We start from the raw sequence: 18,164 nt of genomic DNA, 5'->3' as shown, positions 1-18,164 counted from the left end.
ATATTTACTAAAGTGCAGTTTTTTTTTTAGAAGTGTTGTTGCCCATAGAAACCAATCAGATTCCACTTAACATTTATCTATCACCTTCGAGGTTTAGGACAGGCCTGGCCAACCTGTTGCTCTCCAGCTGTTGTGAAACTACAAGTCCCAGCATGCCCTGCTACAGTTTTGCTATTAGGGAATGCTAAAACTGTTGCAAGGCATGCTGGGACTTGTAGTTTCACAACAGCTGGAGAGCCACAGGTTGGCCAGGCCTGGTCTAGGAGATAATAGCTAGAATCTGATTGGTTGCTATGGGCAACAACTCCACTTCTAAAAACCCGCACTGCAGTACATATGCCCCTACGTCTCTCTATCAGCATGGGAAGTGCTACCATGCAGCAGCTGCAGCTTTTTTTTTCACATCAAGTTCCGTTTTCAGGCTCAGTCGCATACAGATACACAAGTGTCCCTAATTACTTAGCAGAGTCTCCTGGTGCGTCCTAGTCGCATCGCTTTGCGACTTCGGCAAAATAAAAAGAAGCCAGACACTAGCAGAGCTGCACGGGACCTGCCGCTCACTCACGTCAGGCATGTCGCACTGCTTGGCGTATTGAGGCTGGATGAGAAAGGACACATTTGTACCCTGACGCATGCGCCGTGCGATGCACATGCATGCGAGGTTACTGATAATCGCTGAAATCCGTAAACATCGCCATAGCGTACAACTCAATCAGATCCTGAGCTATTAATTGCTTGTAAGCTCCTGGCCTCATCTCCCTTTGGTCATAATGTCAGATGTACGTTAGGCGAATGTTCGATTCATCATGGTGTAACCCTTTGCATTCAACATTAATACAGCCCTGAGCACAGCTGCTTGTAGCCTAGTGTGACTGAGGAGAATCAGCGGCTTCTGTAACTTGGGATAGATTCATCAGACTTTCTCAAGAGGAGAAGTGGAGACATTACCCATAGCGACCAATCCGCTTCTTATTGTCATTTATCTAGTGCATCTGTAAAGTTGCTATGGGCAACTTCTCCCCCTGTCTCCTTTAGACGATTTGTTACACCTCCCCCCAACAGTACAAATAGAGAATGGGGTTCGCCACAAATGAATTCATTACGTTTTGTTCCAAATGAGTGAACTGTGGATGGTGTAGAAATAAAAGAATTTACCCGGAATATGCAGTACATGATCATTTATTTAATGAAGGCGGGTGTCCTTTTTAATATTTCAGTAATAAGTGAAAGAAATTAATTGGTAAATGAATGGTATAGTGGCTGATTTTCGCATCTCAACCATATTCTAAGCACTTTAGTACAAGGGCACACGAAAAGGTCCTCGATAACCGTTCAGAATATATTGCATAAAGATTAGCAATTATGCTCCACCAATGTTGAATGAAATAAACGGGGCACACAATGATTATAATTCATTTGCATAGAAAGCCATGCACGGAAAACGCACTGGATGATTTATAGCCACACACATGCAAGTCCCAATCACAATGCCATTCATCAAAATTAATTTGTTTCCCTAAAAAAAAAAAGTTCAAAGAACTCTGCAGTGAGTTTTGTTAGGGGCGATCAAAACTATAGTTAAGCTTGTTCACATACTTAAAATGAAAAGGTATGCAAGAAGAGCAGAGGTTAGGAAGAACAGACAGTAGTAAGACAACACAAGGATGATCCTCTAAAACTTAACGCCACACTTTATTTATGGATTATACTACGTATAGTGCATACATTTTTTTTCTCTGTACAGTCCTGGCACAGCTGCACTGACCAATAGAGCTTACAATCAAGTCATTTTGTCTCCAGTTTTCCATGTCGCCAAAAAGTCCATAGTGAGAAAGGAGCCAGTGTTGGGTTTTCCTGTAATTACTGGCTTACTATGCGAGGCTCTGCTGCTAAATGATCTACTTGTCATTGGAGAGGTGAACTCCTTAGCATTGTCTGTATTTCTTGGTACACCAAATACTTTGAAACTTTAATGGACCAAAAGAAAAATTAAAATTCCCCCGCCCTACATCTTTCCCTACAAAGAAAGCCGCGTCATTACCTATAAATGAGATAGTGGGGTTTATTTACTAAGCGTCGGGCTTCTGATGAAGTTTATGAACAAAATTTTAAAAGGGCAATGAGTTCACTAGCCGTGAGAAGTGTTGGGTTGTTAGTAAATAAACTCCTATATCAGATAAGACGTGGTTTTCTCTGCAATGCTGAATGCCTCACCTACTTTCCCTTAAAACCTATCTGCGCAATAATAACGGCAACATCGTCATCTATCAGGTGCAGATGCTGGTGTTCAGCTCTAATCAACAGATCTCAGTTTAGACTCCACAATAAGGCAATCAGGTGGCTACTTCCATGGCTATTGGTCAGATAGAGAAGCTTAAGGGTTTAAGGCATCAGCACAGAAGAGGCATCCATTACACACTTATGCCTCACCACTCTCGCAGTTACACACCTGTGCCTCACCGCACACTCATTTACACACCTGTGCCTCACCGCACACTCATTTACACACCTGTGCCTCACCGCTCACTCATTTACACACCTGTGCCTCACACCGCTCACTCATTTACACACCTGTGCCTCACACCGCTCACTCATTTACACACCTGTGCCTCACACCGCTCACTCATTTACACACCTGTGCCTCACACCGCTCACTCATTTACACACCTGTGCCTCACACCGCTCACTCATTTACACACCTGTGCCTCACACCGCTCACTCATTTACACATCTGTGCCTCACACCGCTCACTCATTTACACACCTGTGCCTCACACCGCTCACTCATTTACACACCTGTGCCTTGCTGCTCACTCATTTACACACTGCCTCGCCACTGAGGTCAGAGAGAGATCTACAGGTTGTGCAGCTGATCACATGTGAACACAAGCATTACAAATACCACAGGTCAGTCTCTGTATGTATAATACAACACCACAGAGTCCCTGTTTTTGTATGCTTGAAAAATGGATGAAAAACATTGGACCAGTGTATGACCAGGTTTCTAATACACTGAGTCACAGCTAGATCACCTTCCACATAATTTACTTTTATCTTCTATTACCCATATCTATAAACGTATGGAGGTTTGTGAGAAACACATTCTGTTAGCAGTTTTAAACACTATCAATACCAATAACCAAGACAGATCTCAGAATAAGCAATTATTACAATGAGGTGTTAGAGAATTCACCATGCAGCTCCAGGAGCCACATTTATAACTCCTGATATATTACAAACCAGCCAATGAGAGCACCACGAGTATCACACACATCTACCTCTCTCTGGAGTAAGGATGATCGCCTGGAGTTCTGACAAATGGACAGTGGATAGCATTACAGTTTCATAAAAGAGGTTGACACTTGACATGTAGAAATAGAGAAACATATTTCATAAAGAAGTTGAAGCAGATTGTGAACTAAGCATTCATTGGTAGTCACAATAGCTCTGTTTACTTTGTAAGTTGCTCAGTAGTTGCTGCCATATTTCAGTTAAAGCCTGCCCCATCACCAGAGTCACTGACTATGATTAACAAGCAAAAAATAGCCATGTTAATAGTACTGCGCATGATAAATTGGCAGGCCATTCCCATTAACATGGAACTCTTCGTTTGTAGCTCAGTGTCACCACTCCGATTTACACAGGCCACAGCAGCAATCATTACAAAGGCAGCATTAGAAAAAGATTCACCTGTAATTGAATACATTTTAATGTCAATTGTTTAACATAATTTATCCAGTCGAGGTATAAAAGGGAACACTGTATATTTATTATTCACTTTCAAAACACTGAATAGGTACCATTCCCCCAGTGTCTTAATAGATCTATGTTTATGACTATGTAACACAACACACCGGCATAGGAAAAATAGGACAGTGTGTTGGTGCAGCACTATCAACTTACATGTGTGGATGAGTTCCCGTCTGAACTGGTTGTTGCTGGCGGTTCTCTCCGCGCTTCGGGAGCAGTGTCGGGTACGCGTACTCGTACATAATTAATCACATGACGCATATTGTACAGCAAATTGCTGCCGGGAAACCAGCTGTCATGGCAACGATCTGGCCCTGCGCTGTCCTGAAATATATTTACAAAGTTATATTTTATCACCAGATACTATCTGCTGTATATGTACAATGATATCAAATGCACAGATCTAAGCATGGTTTGCCTGGAAGATAGAAATCATGGAAACTGAAGTTCCCCTATAGAATGCCTAATATGGTACATGAAGTATGGGGACTCTTTCTCTGAGGCTGAAACTATTCTACATTGAATGGAAAATAAAAATGAATGCTCTCTCTGCCATTCCAAAAGAATAAACAAAATAATACTGGTAATGTCTACCTCGTCACAGAGCTCTTCCTCAGGAGACTTCTCCAAGCCCAGCTCTATCAGATACAGAACCATGCAGAGGACATGCTCTGACATATTCTGATGATCCATCAAAATCTGAAAGTAAACAATAGTATATCAATACACCAAACCCTGCTGACATTGTACCCTGGTGATCACCTCTTCAGTATAAGGCTTTCAGGGACAATAGATAACAGGAGATATGGTAAGAACTTACCTTTGTTATCTCTGTTTCTACGAAGTCCATAGGGTCCACAGGGTTGACCTTGGGGTATAGCAGGATCTGGATCCACGGGCACCACGCAGTTAAAGCTTTAGCTGCTCTCAGGGTGCACTTGGGTCCATCCTCTATACCCCGCCCCCGAGCCACAGGAAACCCCAGTTGGTAAGCAGCCAAGGCCGGAGGAGGAGACTAAACAGAGAGAAGGAAGACTGGAACACACAAGAAACCATACTCACAGAAAATGGAGACGGAAAAACCGGTAACCAGCCACATAGCCCATTTGAAGCCAGGTGCGTCAGGGCGGGCGCCCTGTGGACCCTATGGACTTCGTAGAAACAGAGATAACAAAGGTAAGTTCTTACTATATCTCCTGTTTTCTACTTCAAGGTCCATAGGGGGTACACAGGGTTGACCTTGGGAATGTCCCAAAGCAGTTCAACTAAGGGCGGGGACACTCCTGTGCAGAAAGGAGAATCCTGCGCCCAAAGGATGCATCCTGAGAGGCGAAGGTGTCAAACGCATAAAACCTCAAACACGTCTGAATTGAAGACCAAGTGGCTGCCTTGCACAGCTGAACAGCGGAGGCATCACGTCTAGCAGCCCAAGAAGGACCCACAGACAGAGTGGAATGAGCCTTAACAGAGGCTGGGACAGGTAAACCTTCCTGTATATAAGCCTCACGAATAACAGAACAAAGCCAATGGGCAATAGTTTGGTTTTCACAGGAGGGGTTGGCCTGCCGACAAACAAAGAGGACAAACAAAGAATCGGATTTTCTAACAGAGAAAGTCCGGTCCACATAAATTCTGAGAGCACGGACAACGTCCAACGAAGCCTCACCAGCTGTAAGGTCAGGTGACTGAAAAGCTGGCACCACAAGTTCCTGATTGATGTGGAACTTAGAGACAACTTTAGGCAAAAACTCAGGACGAGTGCGAAGCACCGCTCTGTCCTTGTGAAAAATTAAGAAGGGGGGACTACAGGAAAGCGCCCCCAACTCAGATAGTCTCCTGGATGAAGCAATAGCCTGGAGCAAAACAGTCTTAAGTGTTAACCACTTGAGGTCAACTGACTCTAGAGGCTCAAACGGAGGTCTCTGCAGGACCCAAAGAACCACCGCCAAGTCCCACGGAACCACTGGAGGCACAAAGGGAGGCTGGATTCGAAGAACACCCTGGAAAAAGGTGTGAACATCAGGCAGTGTAGCGATCCTACGTTGGAACACACAGACAGAGCTGACACATGAACCCTCAGGGAAGCCAGACGTAAGCCCAGGTCAAGCCCTGACTGGAGAAATGCCAAAATCCTAAAGACCCTGAACATCTGAGGATCAAAGTTTCTGGACTCACACCACTGAAAGTAAGTGTGCCACACCCTGTGGTAAATCCAAGCAGAGGCAGGTTTACGCGCCCTGAGCATGGTACTGATGACAGAGCTCGAAAATCCCCGGGACCTTAAGACGGCTGTCTCAAGAGCCACGCCGTCAAAGACAGTCGACCCAGATCCGGGTAAAGGCAGGGCCCCTGAGACAGCAGGTCCCGATGCTGAGGTAGAAGGTACGGCACGTCGATAGACAAGCTCCTGAGATCGGAGTACCAAGGACGTCTGGGCCACGCTGGAGCCACCAGCAGAAACGTGCCTCCGTCCGGTTTGATTTTTCTTAGTACCCGAGGCAGCAGGGAGATTGGAGGAAACAGGTACACTAAGTGAAATGTCCACTTCACCGACAGCGCGTCCACCAGACTTGCGCTTGCGTCCCTTGTCCTTGAGCCGTAAACGGGCAACTTGTAGTTGTGACGGGAGGCCATCAGGTCCAACTCCGGCATTCCCCATTTGTCCACAAGAAGATGAAACACCTCTGGGTGAAGCGACCATTCTGGATGCACGTCGTGACGGCTGAAGAAGTCCGCCTCCCAGTTGAGGACTTCCTGGATGAAGACTGCCGAGATCGCAGGAAGATGGCACTCTGCCCAAGCCAGGATGCGAGACACTTCTAACATCGCCGCCCGACTGCGAGTTCCTCCCTGGTGATTGATGTACGCCACCGTGGTGGCGTTGTCGGATTGCACCTGTACCGCCCTTCCGTGAAGAGCGGTGCCAGATGACAGCAGAGCCCTGTACACGGCCTGCAGCTCCAGAAAGTTTATGGGAAGAACCGCTTCCTCCGCAGACCAATGGCCTTGAAGAGACAACGAGCCGGTCACTGCCCCCCAACCCCGGAGACTGGCATCTGTTGTGAGCAGCACCCAGTCCGGGATCCAAAAGGGGCGACCCTCGATGAGATGAGCTGTCTGAAGCCACCAAGCTAGAGACCGGCGCACTTCCGGGGACAAGAACAGCATCTGGGATCGGATCTGGTGAGGTAATCCGTTCCATTCGGACAGAATCTGCCCCTGCAGGGGTCTGGAATGAAACTGGGCAAACTCCACCATGTCGAATGCCGACACCATGGACCCTAGGACTCTCATTGCCGAGTGGACCGACACCCTGCAACTGCTCAGGCAACTGCGTATCCTCAGTTGTAGGGAGGACACCTTTTCTGGAGTCAGGAAAATCCTTTGCTGACGAGAATCCAGAAGGGCTCCCAAATGGACCATCCTTTGCGATGGGATCAGAGATGACTTGTTCCAATTTATCAACCACCCGTGTGTCTGAAGACAAGCAATGGTCAGGTGGAGATGTCGAAGTACGTCCGGGGAGCTTGCTAGCAGAAGAAGATCGTCCAGATACGGCAGCAGCCGTATACCCTGGCCCTGAAGGTGGGTGGCCATAATTGCCATCACCTTGGTGAACAGCCTCGGAGCCGTGGAAAGTCCATAGGCAACGACCGAAACTGGTAGTGATGTTGCAGGATAGCAAACCTCAGATACCGCTGGTGTGCAGGTGCTATGGGCACGTGGAGATAGGCGTCCTGGATATCCAGGGAGGCCATGTAATCCCCGGGTTCCATCACCAGAATGATGGAACGTAACGTTTCCATCCTGAACTTGGGAACTCTGAGGTATTTGTTCAGACTTCAAATTCAGGATAGGGCGATGAGAACCATTGGGCTTCTGTACCAGAAAGAGTAGAATAGTACCCCGTCCAGCGTTGAGACTGCGGAACGGGAACAATGACCCCTGCTTGTAGCAAGGATTGTATAGCCACCTGAATATGGGAAGCTTTGGTCTTGTCCAGAGAAGGACTCGTGCAAAAAAACTGGTGGGGCGGCCTGAACCGAAAAGACAGGGCGTACCCCTGAGAGACTTCTCGAACCCAGGCATCCGTTGTGGTATTGTGCCAACACTGGGCGAATTGGAGAAGTCGGCCTCCCACTCTGAGGTCCCCCAGAGGGAGGCCCGTCCCATCAGGCAGCAGGTTTATCCTCCTGCTTGGAAGAAGGGCACCGAGCACTCCAGGCTTGCTTCTTGGGTTTAGCCACCGACTGCCTCGGGAAGGACTGACCTTTTGCCTTACCCTGAACCCGAAAGGAACGATATGCCGAGCTCCGGACCTTGGCAGGCGTTGTTGCTGAAGGAATGAAAGCTGACTTGGATTTAGCCAGGGTATCCACTATTTTGTCCAAGTCCGGACCAAATAGCAATTCTCCATTGAAAGGAAAGGCCTCCAGACCTTTCTTTGAATCAGCATCCGCTCTCCAGGACCTCAGCCATAAGGATTGGCGGGCAGACACTGCTGCAGCCGATACTCGAGAGGTCAGCAGACTAGCATCCAAAGAGGCTTCTCCAACTTAGGAAGCAGCGTTTCTCATCTGTCCTAACAACGCCCTCTGGACATCATGAGCATCGTCCGGGAAGGTATCTTCCAATGCATTGGCCCACCCCTCAATGGCCTTGGCCACCCAGGAGATGGCCATGGACGGTCGGGCCACTGCCCCTGAGAGGGAGTAAATGGACTTTAAGCAAGTCTCAACTTTTCTGTCCGTGGGATCCTTCAGCGAGGATATAGACGGTAATGGCAGAGTAGCGCTCCTTATTAAACGGGTGACATGGGAATCCACCGCCGGTGGAGTTTCCCATTTTTTACAACGTGCCTCAGGAAAAGGATAATTAGAAGCCAACCGCTTCTGGGGCAGGAATCTCTTACTGGGCGCCTGCCAAGCCACCGGCATATGATCCGTCAACTGATCAGACAGGGGAAACACCGCAGAAGCCACCTTAGCTTTTTTGAAACTAGGATACTTTGACTTAGGAGCTGGTGCCTCATCCTCTATTAGGAAAATGGCTCGCACCGCCCTAACCAGTGCTCGCACATTAATGGACGACTTGGTATCCACCTCCAGGACTGATGTGTCCGAGTCAGTGTCTTCATGAACCTCCCCACCATCTGAGGACCCCTCGGAGTCCGATAAATGAGCCATTAATGTGCGTTTTGACGCCCTTGAAGGCATGGCACTCTGCAACATTGACTGAAAAGCCGAAGACGCGGCTGCCAAATTTTGTACTGAGTTGGAGAGCACATCCACCCAGGGTGGAGGAGCCGCCACAGGGGCCTGGAAGGGCACCACAGACTGCTGCGTCACAGGGGAAGCCTGTATATACATAGGTAACCCCGCATAAGGACCAACAGACTGAGACCCGGGGGGGGCTCCGCAATAATTGCGGGACACCCGGGGAATGGTCGGCTGGGGCAACGCCCTAGTAGGGACAGCAGTCGGGACCGACAGACGGTCCACAATAGACAACAGCACCTGAGAATACATCGCCCATGGTGGTTCCTGCGTCATAGGAGGTTTTGATGGGCCAGGAACCACCTGGCACCGTCTACACAGGCCATCCTGTGACAAATCCTCCCTATCCACTGCAGAACAGCGTCCGCAGGAGACCAACACCGGAGCCACGGAGTGCTCAATCTCCTCTTCCGAAATGACAAAATATATTATATTATATAAATAAATATATCTGGCAACAGAGCAGAATCAAGCGCACTCGCCAGTGTGCTGAACAACAACCCACAATATGGTACTGTGTAGCATGCAACCTCACAAATACATGATTTATATAAGTGAGGTCTGTAGAAACGCCCCTCCCACACACACCTGTAGGGCTACGGAGAAGGAAAGTGATAGGTATAAGCTGACAGTAAGTAGAAATAAGCACAGACAGGCAGCACTAGCAAAAGTCACATACCATGCAGGAAGATATACTCACTGCACCTTTCCACTACAATCAACCTCCCAGATTCAGTGTCTGGGAGGGCTAGAGCGCTCTGTACACTGTCCTTGATTGGGGGAGAGGTACACAGGGGGACCGGTCCGCGTGCTCCCTGAGAGATCTGCGCTGCCACAGAGAAAATGGCCCTCAGAGGAGGAGTGGCCGAGTAACTGCAGCTCAGCGACGCCAGACTACGAGCTGAAAAGCGCGCTGAGCTGAAGGGAGGAGCCGCTAAACAGGGAAGGCTAGCTATTAACCCCCGGGTTGCCGGCATCCCGCTTGCCACTAAATAACCCTGGTGGTCTAGTGGACTGACGGGGTATTCCTCCGATGGAGGGGGAGCCCGCCGCCACCGCTAGCTCCCCCGATCTGTCCCCAAGACCGGGAGCATAGGACTGCATTTTACAGGCACCGCCGAGCCGCCGCTAATCAGCGACTCGCAGCTTACCTGTCACTCCCCGGCGTCTCCGACAGCAGTCCAGGGAGGTCCCCAGAGTCCGGCTAGTACGGACTCTGGCCTCCCGCCGCTATCCTCAGTGCAATACTGGCGTCGCGGCGCCAGCGGGGAGTAAGAACGGCAGCGTGGGCATCTGCACAGACAGCCCTTCGCTGCCACTCTGAAGAGCCCAGTAAAATAAAAAATTAAAAAGGCTCTATAGAAAAAAAATTAAAAAGCTTTTTGGGGCTGCTCCTGCAGCACCTCTGCGCAGGGTGACCCGAATCCGGCCGGGCACCAACTCAAACTGGGGTGCCTGTGGCTCGGGGGCGGGGTATAGAGGACGGACCCAAGTGCATCCTGGGAGCAGCTAAAGCTTTAACTGCGTGGTGCCCGTGGATCCAGATCCAGCTATACCCCAAGGTCAACCCTGTGGACCCCCTATGTACCCTGAAGTAGAAACTAAGATGTCCATTAAGTACTGATCACATGCGGTACACTGGGTGTTAGCTATTTTAGTTTAGAGCTACAATATATTTTTAAATCACTCAGAGGGGCATTAATGCCCGAGGGGGCCAGTAACAGCCAACCCCTTCCTGTGAGCAGCAGACCCAACCATCCCTAATTCCCCGCATCTTACCTCCTCTGCGGCGCCATCTTTCCAGTGATATTCGAGAAGATGGCGCGTGTGCACAAGATAACAAAGGCTCTGGTCAGAAAATTCACTTTCACTGCATGGCGATATTTTCCCGAAGAAATCACTGGAAAGATGGCACGGCGGAGGAGAAGGTACCCACTTGTTTTATTCTGGGGAAAGGAGAAAACCCTGAAACCTACACTGGTACTTGCAAAGGAAATAACTGGTGGTTTTACACTACTTCATCTCACAATAACTGTAGAGAAGCGCTTGTGAAAATAGTAGAAACCCCCTCGTCATTACTGTGGTCTTCTATCCCGTGCTCATCACTGCCATTGAGTTCTATCATCACGATTGCTATGCACTAACCGTCTCCATTTAAATGGCTCTTGACAAGACTCAACTGTTAAGGGGCACCATCCACTAGCAGACTTTGAAACCACTGCACGATTACGACATTGTAATCTTGCAGTCGGTTCATAGTCTGGTGCTGAGCCTACACTGAACGTTCAGTCGTTCAGTGTAGGCACATCAATCATCCTATAACATGCTCAACCTGACGTTATCATCAGGTTGACCAGCATGTTCGGCCAATGATTTATGTCGGAAACCAAGTGGATGTGCGTCTTAAGCCAAATAGGTTTCTCTAAAGGTGCGAACACACTGGGCGATATTACTGAACAATTGCACAATTACAACGTCGTAATCGTGCAATCGTTCAGTAATTGTGCACTCTTATGTCAGAAATGACCAGCGATGCGCGCTCCCGCTGGTCGTTTCAGACATTGTCCATCGCCTGAACATACAGGCCAATCTGCCGATGACAGATTGGCATGTTCAGGAATGATGGACTGTGCCTGCACTGAACGTCTGATCGTTCAGTGCAGACACTACAGGTGATCAGGAACGACGGTTCGATTACGATGTCGTAATCGTACGGTCTTACCTTTTCGCCCAGTGTGTACGCACCTTAGCACAAGGTCATGCTGCCAAATGCAAGTTAAAATGGCAATATTGAAAAAAATGAGACAAGTGCCAGCAGTTGGAATCGTATTGTTAGTTTAAATAATGACTATTTGGGAGCAAACCATATTCTTTTGCTTTCCAATTTTGTCTGTTTCTTGATATGGCAGCCTTTGACCACAATACAATGGTGGGATAGTTTGAACATTGGTCTCTGTGACCATTTGAATGAGTAGGGAGGTTACCCAAAGGCCCCTTGTCCACCTCAGAGGACAGACAGAACCCTGGAGATGATAAACACTGTACTAGCACAAATAATGGGACCATTATCAAAACACTATACTCTCTAGCACTTGCCTGCCAACGCCTGAAAAGCTCATGCTCTAGACGTACCTTGTAAAGCAGAGTGAAGAGCACAATGTGTAAAGTTTTGCAGTGTAAGAGTCTCATGAGCCCTTTATAGCTGGGATGTAGTGGGGTTCTCTTCTTGTACGGTGGCCACGGGTTCCCAGGACACTGCCCAATCTGCTTTAAACTATGAACACATGAAAAACAAACATTTCAGAAAGAGACATTTGATAAAAAGAGATACATCATATATATTTAAATCAAGGGACAGCAAAAAAAAAAAAAAGTCAAGAAAGGTTTCCATAATCCTGTTGTTTTTTCATTGTAAAGACATTGCCTGTAGTATCCTGAGAAAGCTACAGTGTTTGTAGACATCTCCCATATTCAATTGCAGGACAACACCTTAAAAAAATATATATACACACTATATTATTTATATATATATATATATATATATATATATATATACACACACACACACACACACACATTCTATTAATTTTTTTTTTTTAGGAATACGGCACAATCAGGTGCTTCTATCCCAAATGATATAGTTTTAAAAACAAAAAAAACACAAGAAAAAGTGGAGCTGCAAGTATCAAGATATAGAGAGGTCAAACTGTTAAGGCAGAATGAAAAGTGTTAAGTCACATTACTGCAAAAAAAAAAAAAAAAATATATATATATATATATATATATATATATATATATATTTATTACACAAGATACACAATCTCTAATAGTATAAATTCATATATAGCATCACAATTGTAATATTTAATAAGGTCAATGGGCCTTTACGATATTCTTAGAGTACCAATTATAATAATGCCACGCGTGTGGGGGCGAAACGCGTCAGTTAATGAAATACATGCTGGTACTAGTTTCAATCAATATCTGTTTTGCCGCAAGGAGTATCCCGGTATTATCTGGAGTTCATTGGCAATGGTGTGTCTTTCATCATTCCTCCGTTTGAGGAGGCTATGAGTGGCAGTGGAACATTACAAAGCGGTTGGCCACCTGCACATAGGCCGAAATTGGGATTACTGAACATAGCCAGAGCTTCTGATAAAGTAACTATCCCCCATTTGTGAGTACAACTACACACCTTGGGACTTGTGATGCCTCAATACATATCACTAACAACTTGATGGCTTTCAATTTATTTTAACAGCATGTCAAGCAAATCTTAAAAGTGGCCAATGACATATATATATATATATATATATATATATATAACAACCAGACAAACGGGGGGCGCAGATAGCATACCGTTACGTGTGCATCATAATGTTAGAATGTTCCCTTTATGTGTAAGGATTAATGATAGTCTTATAGTTTATATAATGAGTTTTAGATTTCCGCTAATTAAGGCTTCGCCAAATATGCTATTTTTTTAGTGTTTTAAGTGTCTCTATTCCATTAGGATGTTTATTGTATTTATGATCCTATTGATGACAAGTAATCCCTGAGTCGAGTAGGGTCCTTGTTGTTAAACCATTATTCTGAATGTGTGCTTTAAGCAATGAGATTGTATGGTCTAGCTATATATTTGATAACCAACAAAATGGCATCCTCCTTGAATGTGACAATCTCTGAGTAATAGGTGAAATTATTGTAGTTGCATATGTTTTGTATTTATTGTACAATTAAAAATTTATTATTGGTTGTTAAAACGATCCCTGGGTCTTTTTTATGTATTCTTATCTAATTATGAGTTAAGTAACAAATCAGTCAAACATGTTAATTATGCTATGAGTGCCAGCTATTTAAACCCCGCTGGCAAGTATCCAAACCACGTCCACTGATGACGAAACGTGTTTGAGAGGTATCAGAGACCGTGACACAATGACATCATTAATCTGAGACAAGCCGGGGATAAGTGTGCACGCAAGCCGGAACAGTACAGAGGTCCGTGTCGGAGATACGCGGTGCCGCGAGTGTTATCCGGAGTCAGGCTGCCAGAGCTATTTTTTATGATGTGCAATGGTATTAAGTAAAAACTTGTAATACTGACAATACTACACTATCTGCACCCCGTTTGTCTTACAGATATCTTATGCTACCCTTGAGGAAGAGTAAAGAGGGGCGCTGCATTGCGTGTGGCTTCAATATTGTCACTACCACCAAAGATCTTATTACCTATGGACTTTTGTCATTTGCGCTATGATATCTTGTTATGTGATTATATATATAGAAAATAGCTATTTTTGCACTAACGTGTCTTGACACTATTTATTCTGCCTTACCAGTTTGATTTCTATATATCTATCCTATATATCTTGATAAGCGCATTTCCACATTCTTGTGTTTTTTTATTGGTTGTATTCTTTCACAATTTAACAATGGGACTAGCTGCTATATGTTTTTTGCACATATAATTTATTGATGACACTTTTTATATTAATTTACTTTTATATAAGTGTATTTTATGTCTCTATTAGCGCTACTTCTATGGGGTGTAATATTAGTTTTAAAAACAAACAATACAACATGCAAGACACTTAAATCTAGAGAGACATTCTGCAGATGCCATATATGGGGGAAATAAAAAACAGATTTTTCAAATCTGTCCACAACGTTCACCCTTACTTCCAACTCCTTCAGTATATGTTGAGAGAACCCCAACCGTCAATATTAGACCTTTCAGTGACAAGTGAACTAGAATTGCTCGTGGTAGATAGTAGAGTGGATTATGTGTATCCAAAAACGTACTAAAAAAGTTGGAATATAAAGCAGCTGATTGCATACCACACAAATCGGGCAAGTTTGCAAATTTGACAAAAACGAGACTTCTCCATGAAAAGAAAAATCCTTCCTTGAGGAAAGGACAAGGTTACTTTAAGCCTCTTTTTAGCAGGACTTCAGGGAAATGCAGCATCCAATTAGCAAATAAATTGCTCTGGAATAAAGGTTAAGCAATATTTGCTCACGCTGCAAGGCAATGCATCATTCATTCTGACGGCTCATTCCAAAAACACTACAAGACGAATGGAAACAAAATCCCTGAATGTCAGCTAAATTGCAGGAAAATATTTTCTGTCGCCAACTAATGTCCTTTTCTCATATTGTGTAAAAAAATAATAATAATTAGCATGTAAAAAGCAATAATTATACCAGTTACATTTTTTTTTATAAATATATAACAAAATCATGGAAAATGCATAACACGGAGAAGTGATTGTCACATAAAGCAAGATCAATGCAGATAATGGGACATTATTTTGCATCACACCTAAAAATACAAAATTGTACAATGACCATGTTTAACAAAGTTTCATTCTTTTTTCTACTCTGTCTGGAAACGATAGATGCGCGTAAGGTGCTTTAATGTTCCAAAGCAGAGAGATACGGAACATGCGATTCCCCATCTACTGTATCGTGGGAATACAAGTCTGAGAGAGCCCCATCAGACCTTTAGTACAACAGCAGCTGTGAAGCCACAAGACGCCTAAGCATGTTTGGGCTGCTACATTCCCGGACATCACAAAACAGTGGTGCTGTAATATCATTTATATCTCGCGGGTCAGCAATGCATCCAAGCACTCACAATGCGGTGTATCGGTCCATTGCAGACTGAACGTCTCTGCGGTAAACAGTGCGAAGAATAACCATCACCGGGTCGAATTCTTGGTCCCAGACCTCACCTTCATGTAGACAAGAAACATGTATTTAAATTTAGTGCGAAATGTAACCGAAGGGATATGTAATTGGCAATCATTTCTGTTATCTCCCATCAGTCTTCCATTTGTTACATCATTGACAAAAGAGGTTTTAGTGTCTCTAATATCCAATTAACATTAACTGCAAAGATGCATTTGTATTACTGGTGTTTCTCCTTAGGCTGGTAACTCACTAGCTATACATTGAGCGTGAATTCACAATATCATTTTCATTCACTGGTGAAAAGCACTTGCATGGCTATTAAAAAGCATGGATTATGATGCCAGAGGATAACCCTTACGGGGTGGGATCAATAATATCACTAGGTCTCCAACACCAAGAGTTAGATGCTCTCAGAGGCAGGACCCTCATTCCTCATGGTCATCCGTAGCGTTATCCTTGCTTCCAGTGCTCCTGGCCTCTGGTCTCCTGGTCCCTTTCAGCATCTCTGACTGTGTGTTTGACCTTCGCTGGGTACAGTCTCATTGAATGCTGAACGGCCTTCCCCTCTACGTGACTCACTGTTACTTGCCTGTCAAGCTACAGGGAGTTATCCAACCCTTGTCCTACCCAGGTTGTCTGTTACATGCTCAGTGTTAATCCAACGATATGTAATTTTACATTTACTGTACCATTTGATATTTCACGTTTCACTGTTACATGTATATTCCTTATACAAGGCTGCACAGACTATGTGGCGCCTTACAAATAAAATAACAATGTTTCAGGTAACAGAGCTTGTGGCTTCCTGCCTATTGGGAACTGGGAGGGCAGGTGGAAGTGCTCACTTTATGGACTCTTCAAACTGAAGTGATACATACAGCATCAAGTCAATCCCCAACTCACAAGTAGATACATTAAAGACAAAAGCTTATTCTTCTACCAGATGGCAGCGGATAAGTTAAAAACAAATAATTGTACATCTAGAAATGTGGGGTTTGACATTGTGTTCTAAGCAGAGAAGCACTTTTTTTTATTTTTTTTATTATTATTAAAAAAACATACTATCACACATTTTTATAAGCTTTATTACTACAGGTTGAGTCTCCCATATCCAAATATTCCGAATTACGGAATAATTTTGGCATGACTGAGATAATAAAACCTTTGATTTTTGATGGTTCAATGTACACAAACTTGGTCTAAGGCACAAATTATTAAAAATATGTTATAAAATTACCTTCAGGCTGTGTGTATAGGGTGTAAATGAAACATAAATTTATTTCATGTATGTACACAAACTTTGCTTGAGCCACAAAATTATTGAAAATATTGTATAAAATGAGCTGCAGGCTGTGTGTATAAGGTGCATAGAACACATATATGCATTCTGTGTGTATATTGGGGTCCCATTCCCAAGATATTTCATTATGATATGCAAATATTCCAAAATACGGAATATTCCGTTATCCAAAATACCCCTGGTCCCAAGCATTTTGGATATGGGAGACTCAACCTGTATTAAAACTTTAACAGGGCAACTATTATAAGCAGGGAATCAGCTTGACGTTAAGTGCAAAGTCCATTGGCAGGCAAACATGGGGTTTATATAGGGTTTTACTTTACTTGTCGTCTCGATCAGGTAGGGAAGTTTTAAAAATGTTTTACATTATTCTGTAAACTGATCTTATAATGTATTTTCAATTGTTCCAGTAGAATGTAAGCTCTCACGAGCAGGGCCCTCTTCCCTCATACCATCATCTACTCCCTACTGCCAATGGCGCCCAAGCCCTGTTGCTTATTTGGGTATTATGACTGCTGATGTAGCAATGTGTATACACCATGTCCTGCAATGTTCTGTACTGTAAGTCACTTTTTTTCTTGTTTTGCTCGTTCAGTTTCTGCCTAGGTTCTTTGTTAGGCGCTGCAGACCCCTTGTGGCGCTATATAAATAGAGGATAATAAATAATAAACAGTACCCTATAAATATACCTAAAAAAACCCCACAAAAAACATATTCCTATTTGCCAGGCACAAATCCTCACTAAGAATCTTTAAGTAAGGCTGTTTTCACAAAAGGAATCTAACAGACTGAAGAATAACACAATATGATATAAGGGGTTGGGTACATGATGGCGGGATCCCAGCTGTAAAATCCCAACAGAGTTAGTATCTCCCAACCCTAACCGCAGTACTTAACATCGAGATGCCGGCGCTCCGACTGTAAGGATATTGGCTGGATCTCCATATAATAGCCTACAGTACATCTGAGGAAACTGGTCTAGAATATAACCGCTGGTCCCCATTACACTTAATTATCACCCACATTATCATATATAAAGAAATTTATTTGGACATAACACACACACAAAAAAAAAAAAAAAAAAAAATTCCTACGTCTTTAAACTTAATGAGAGGAAAATGTATAATATTCAATCATGTAAAATAA

General features: G+C 44.4%; 1 protein-coding gene across 7 annotated transcripts in view; it reads right to left on the bottom strand.

Moving 5' to 3' along the window:
* UBR3 (ubiquitin protein ligase E3 component n-recognin 3) overlaps positions 1 to 18,164 on the bottom strand; it is a 250,272-nt gene that overhangs the window by 151,044 nt on the left and 81,064 nt on the right. For 4 of the 7 annotated variants that reach the window (XM_088469052.1, XM_088469060.1, XM_088469077.1 and 1 more), the window contains 4 exons: positions 15,663 to 15,759; positions 12,158 to 12,299; positions 4,344 to 4,448; positions 3,903 to 4,073 (listed from right to left, as the gene is read on the bottom strand). In XM_088469052.1, coding sequence (XP_088325178.1) covers positions 3,903 to 4,073; positions 4,344 to 4,448; positions 12,158 to 12,299; positions 15,663 to 15,759 — 515 coding nt within the window. Of the gene's footprint in view, positions 1 to 3,277; positions 3,311 to 3,902; positions 4,074 to 4,343; positions 4,449 to 12,157; positions 12,300 to 15,662; positions 15,760 to 18,164 lie in introns of all 7 variants that reach the window. The other 3 variants (XM_088469036.1, XM_088469046.1, XM_088469068.1) reach the window with 1 other exon arrangement.

The sequence above is a fragment of the Taudactylus pleione genome, unplaced genomic scaffold, assembly GCF_031769625.1.
Source record: "Taudactylus pleione unplaced genomic scaffold, aTauple2 ptg000004l, whole genome shotgun sequence".
Lineage (NCBI taxonomy): Eukaryota > Metazoa > Chordata > Amphibia > Anura > Myobatrachidae > Taudactylus > Taudactylus pleione.
The sequence above is the reverse complement of the archived record's forward strand: the minus strand, read 5'-3'. Positions and strand labels throughout refer to the sequence as shown.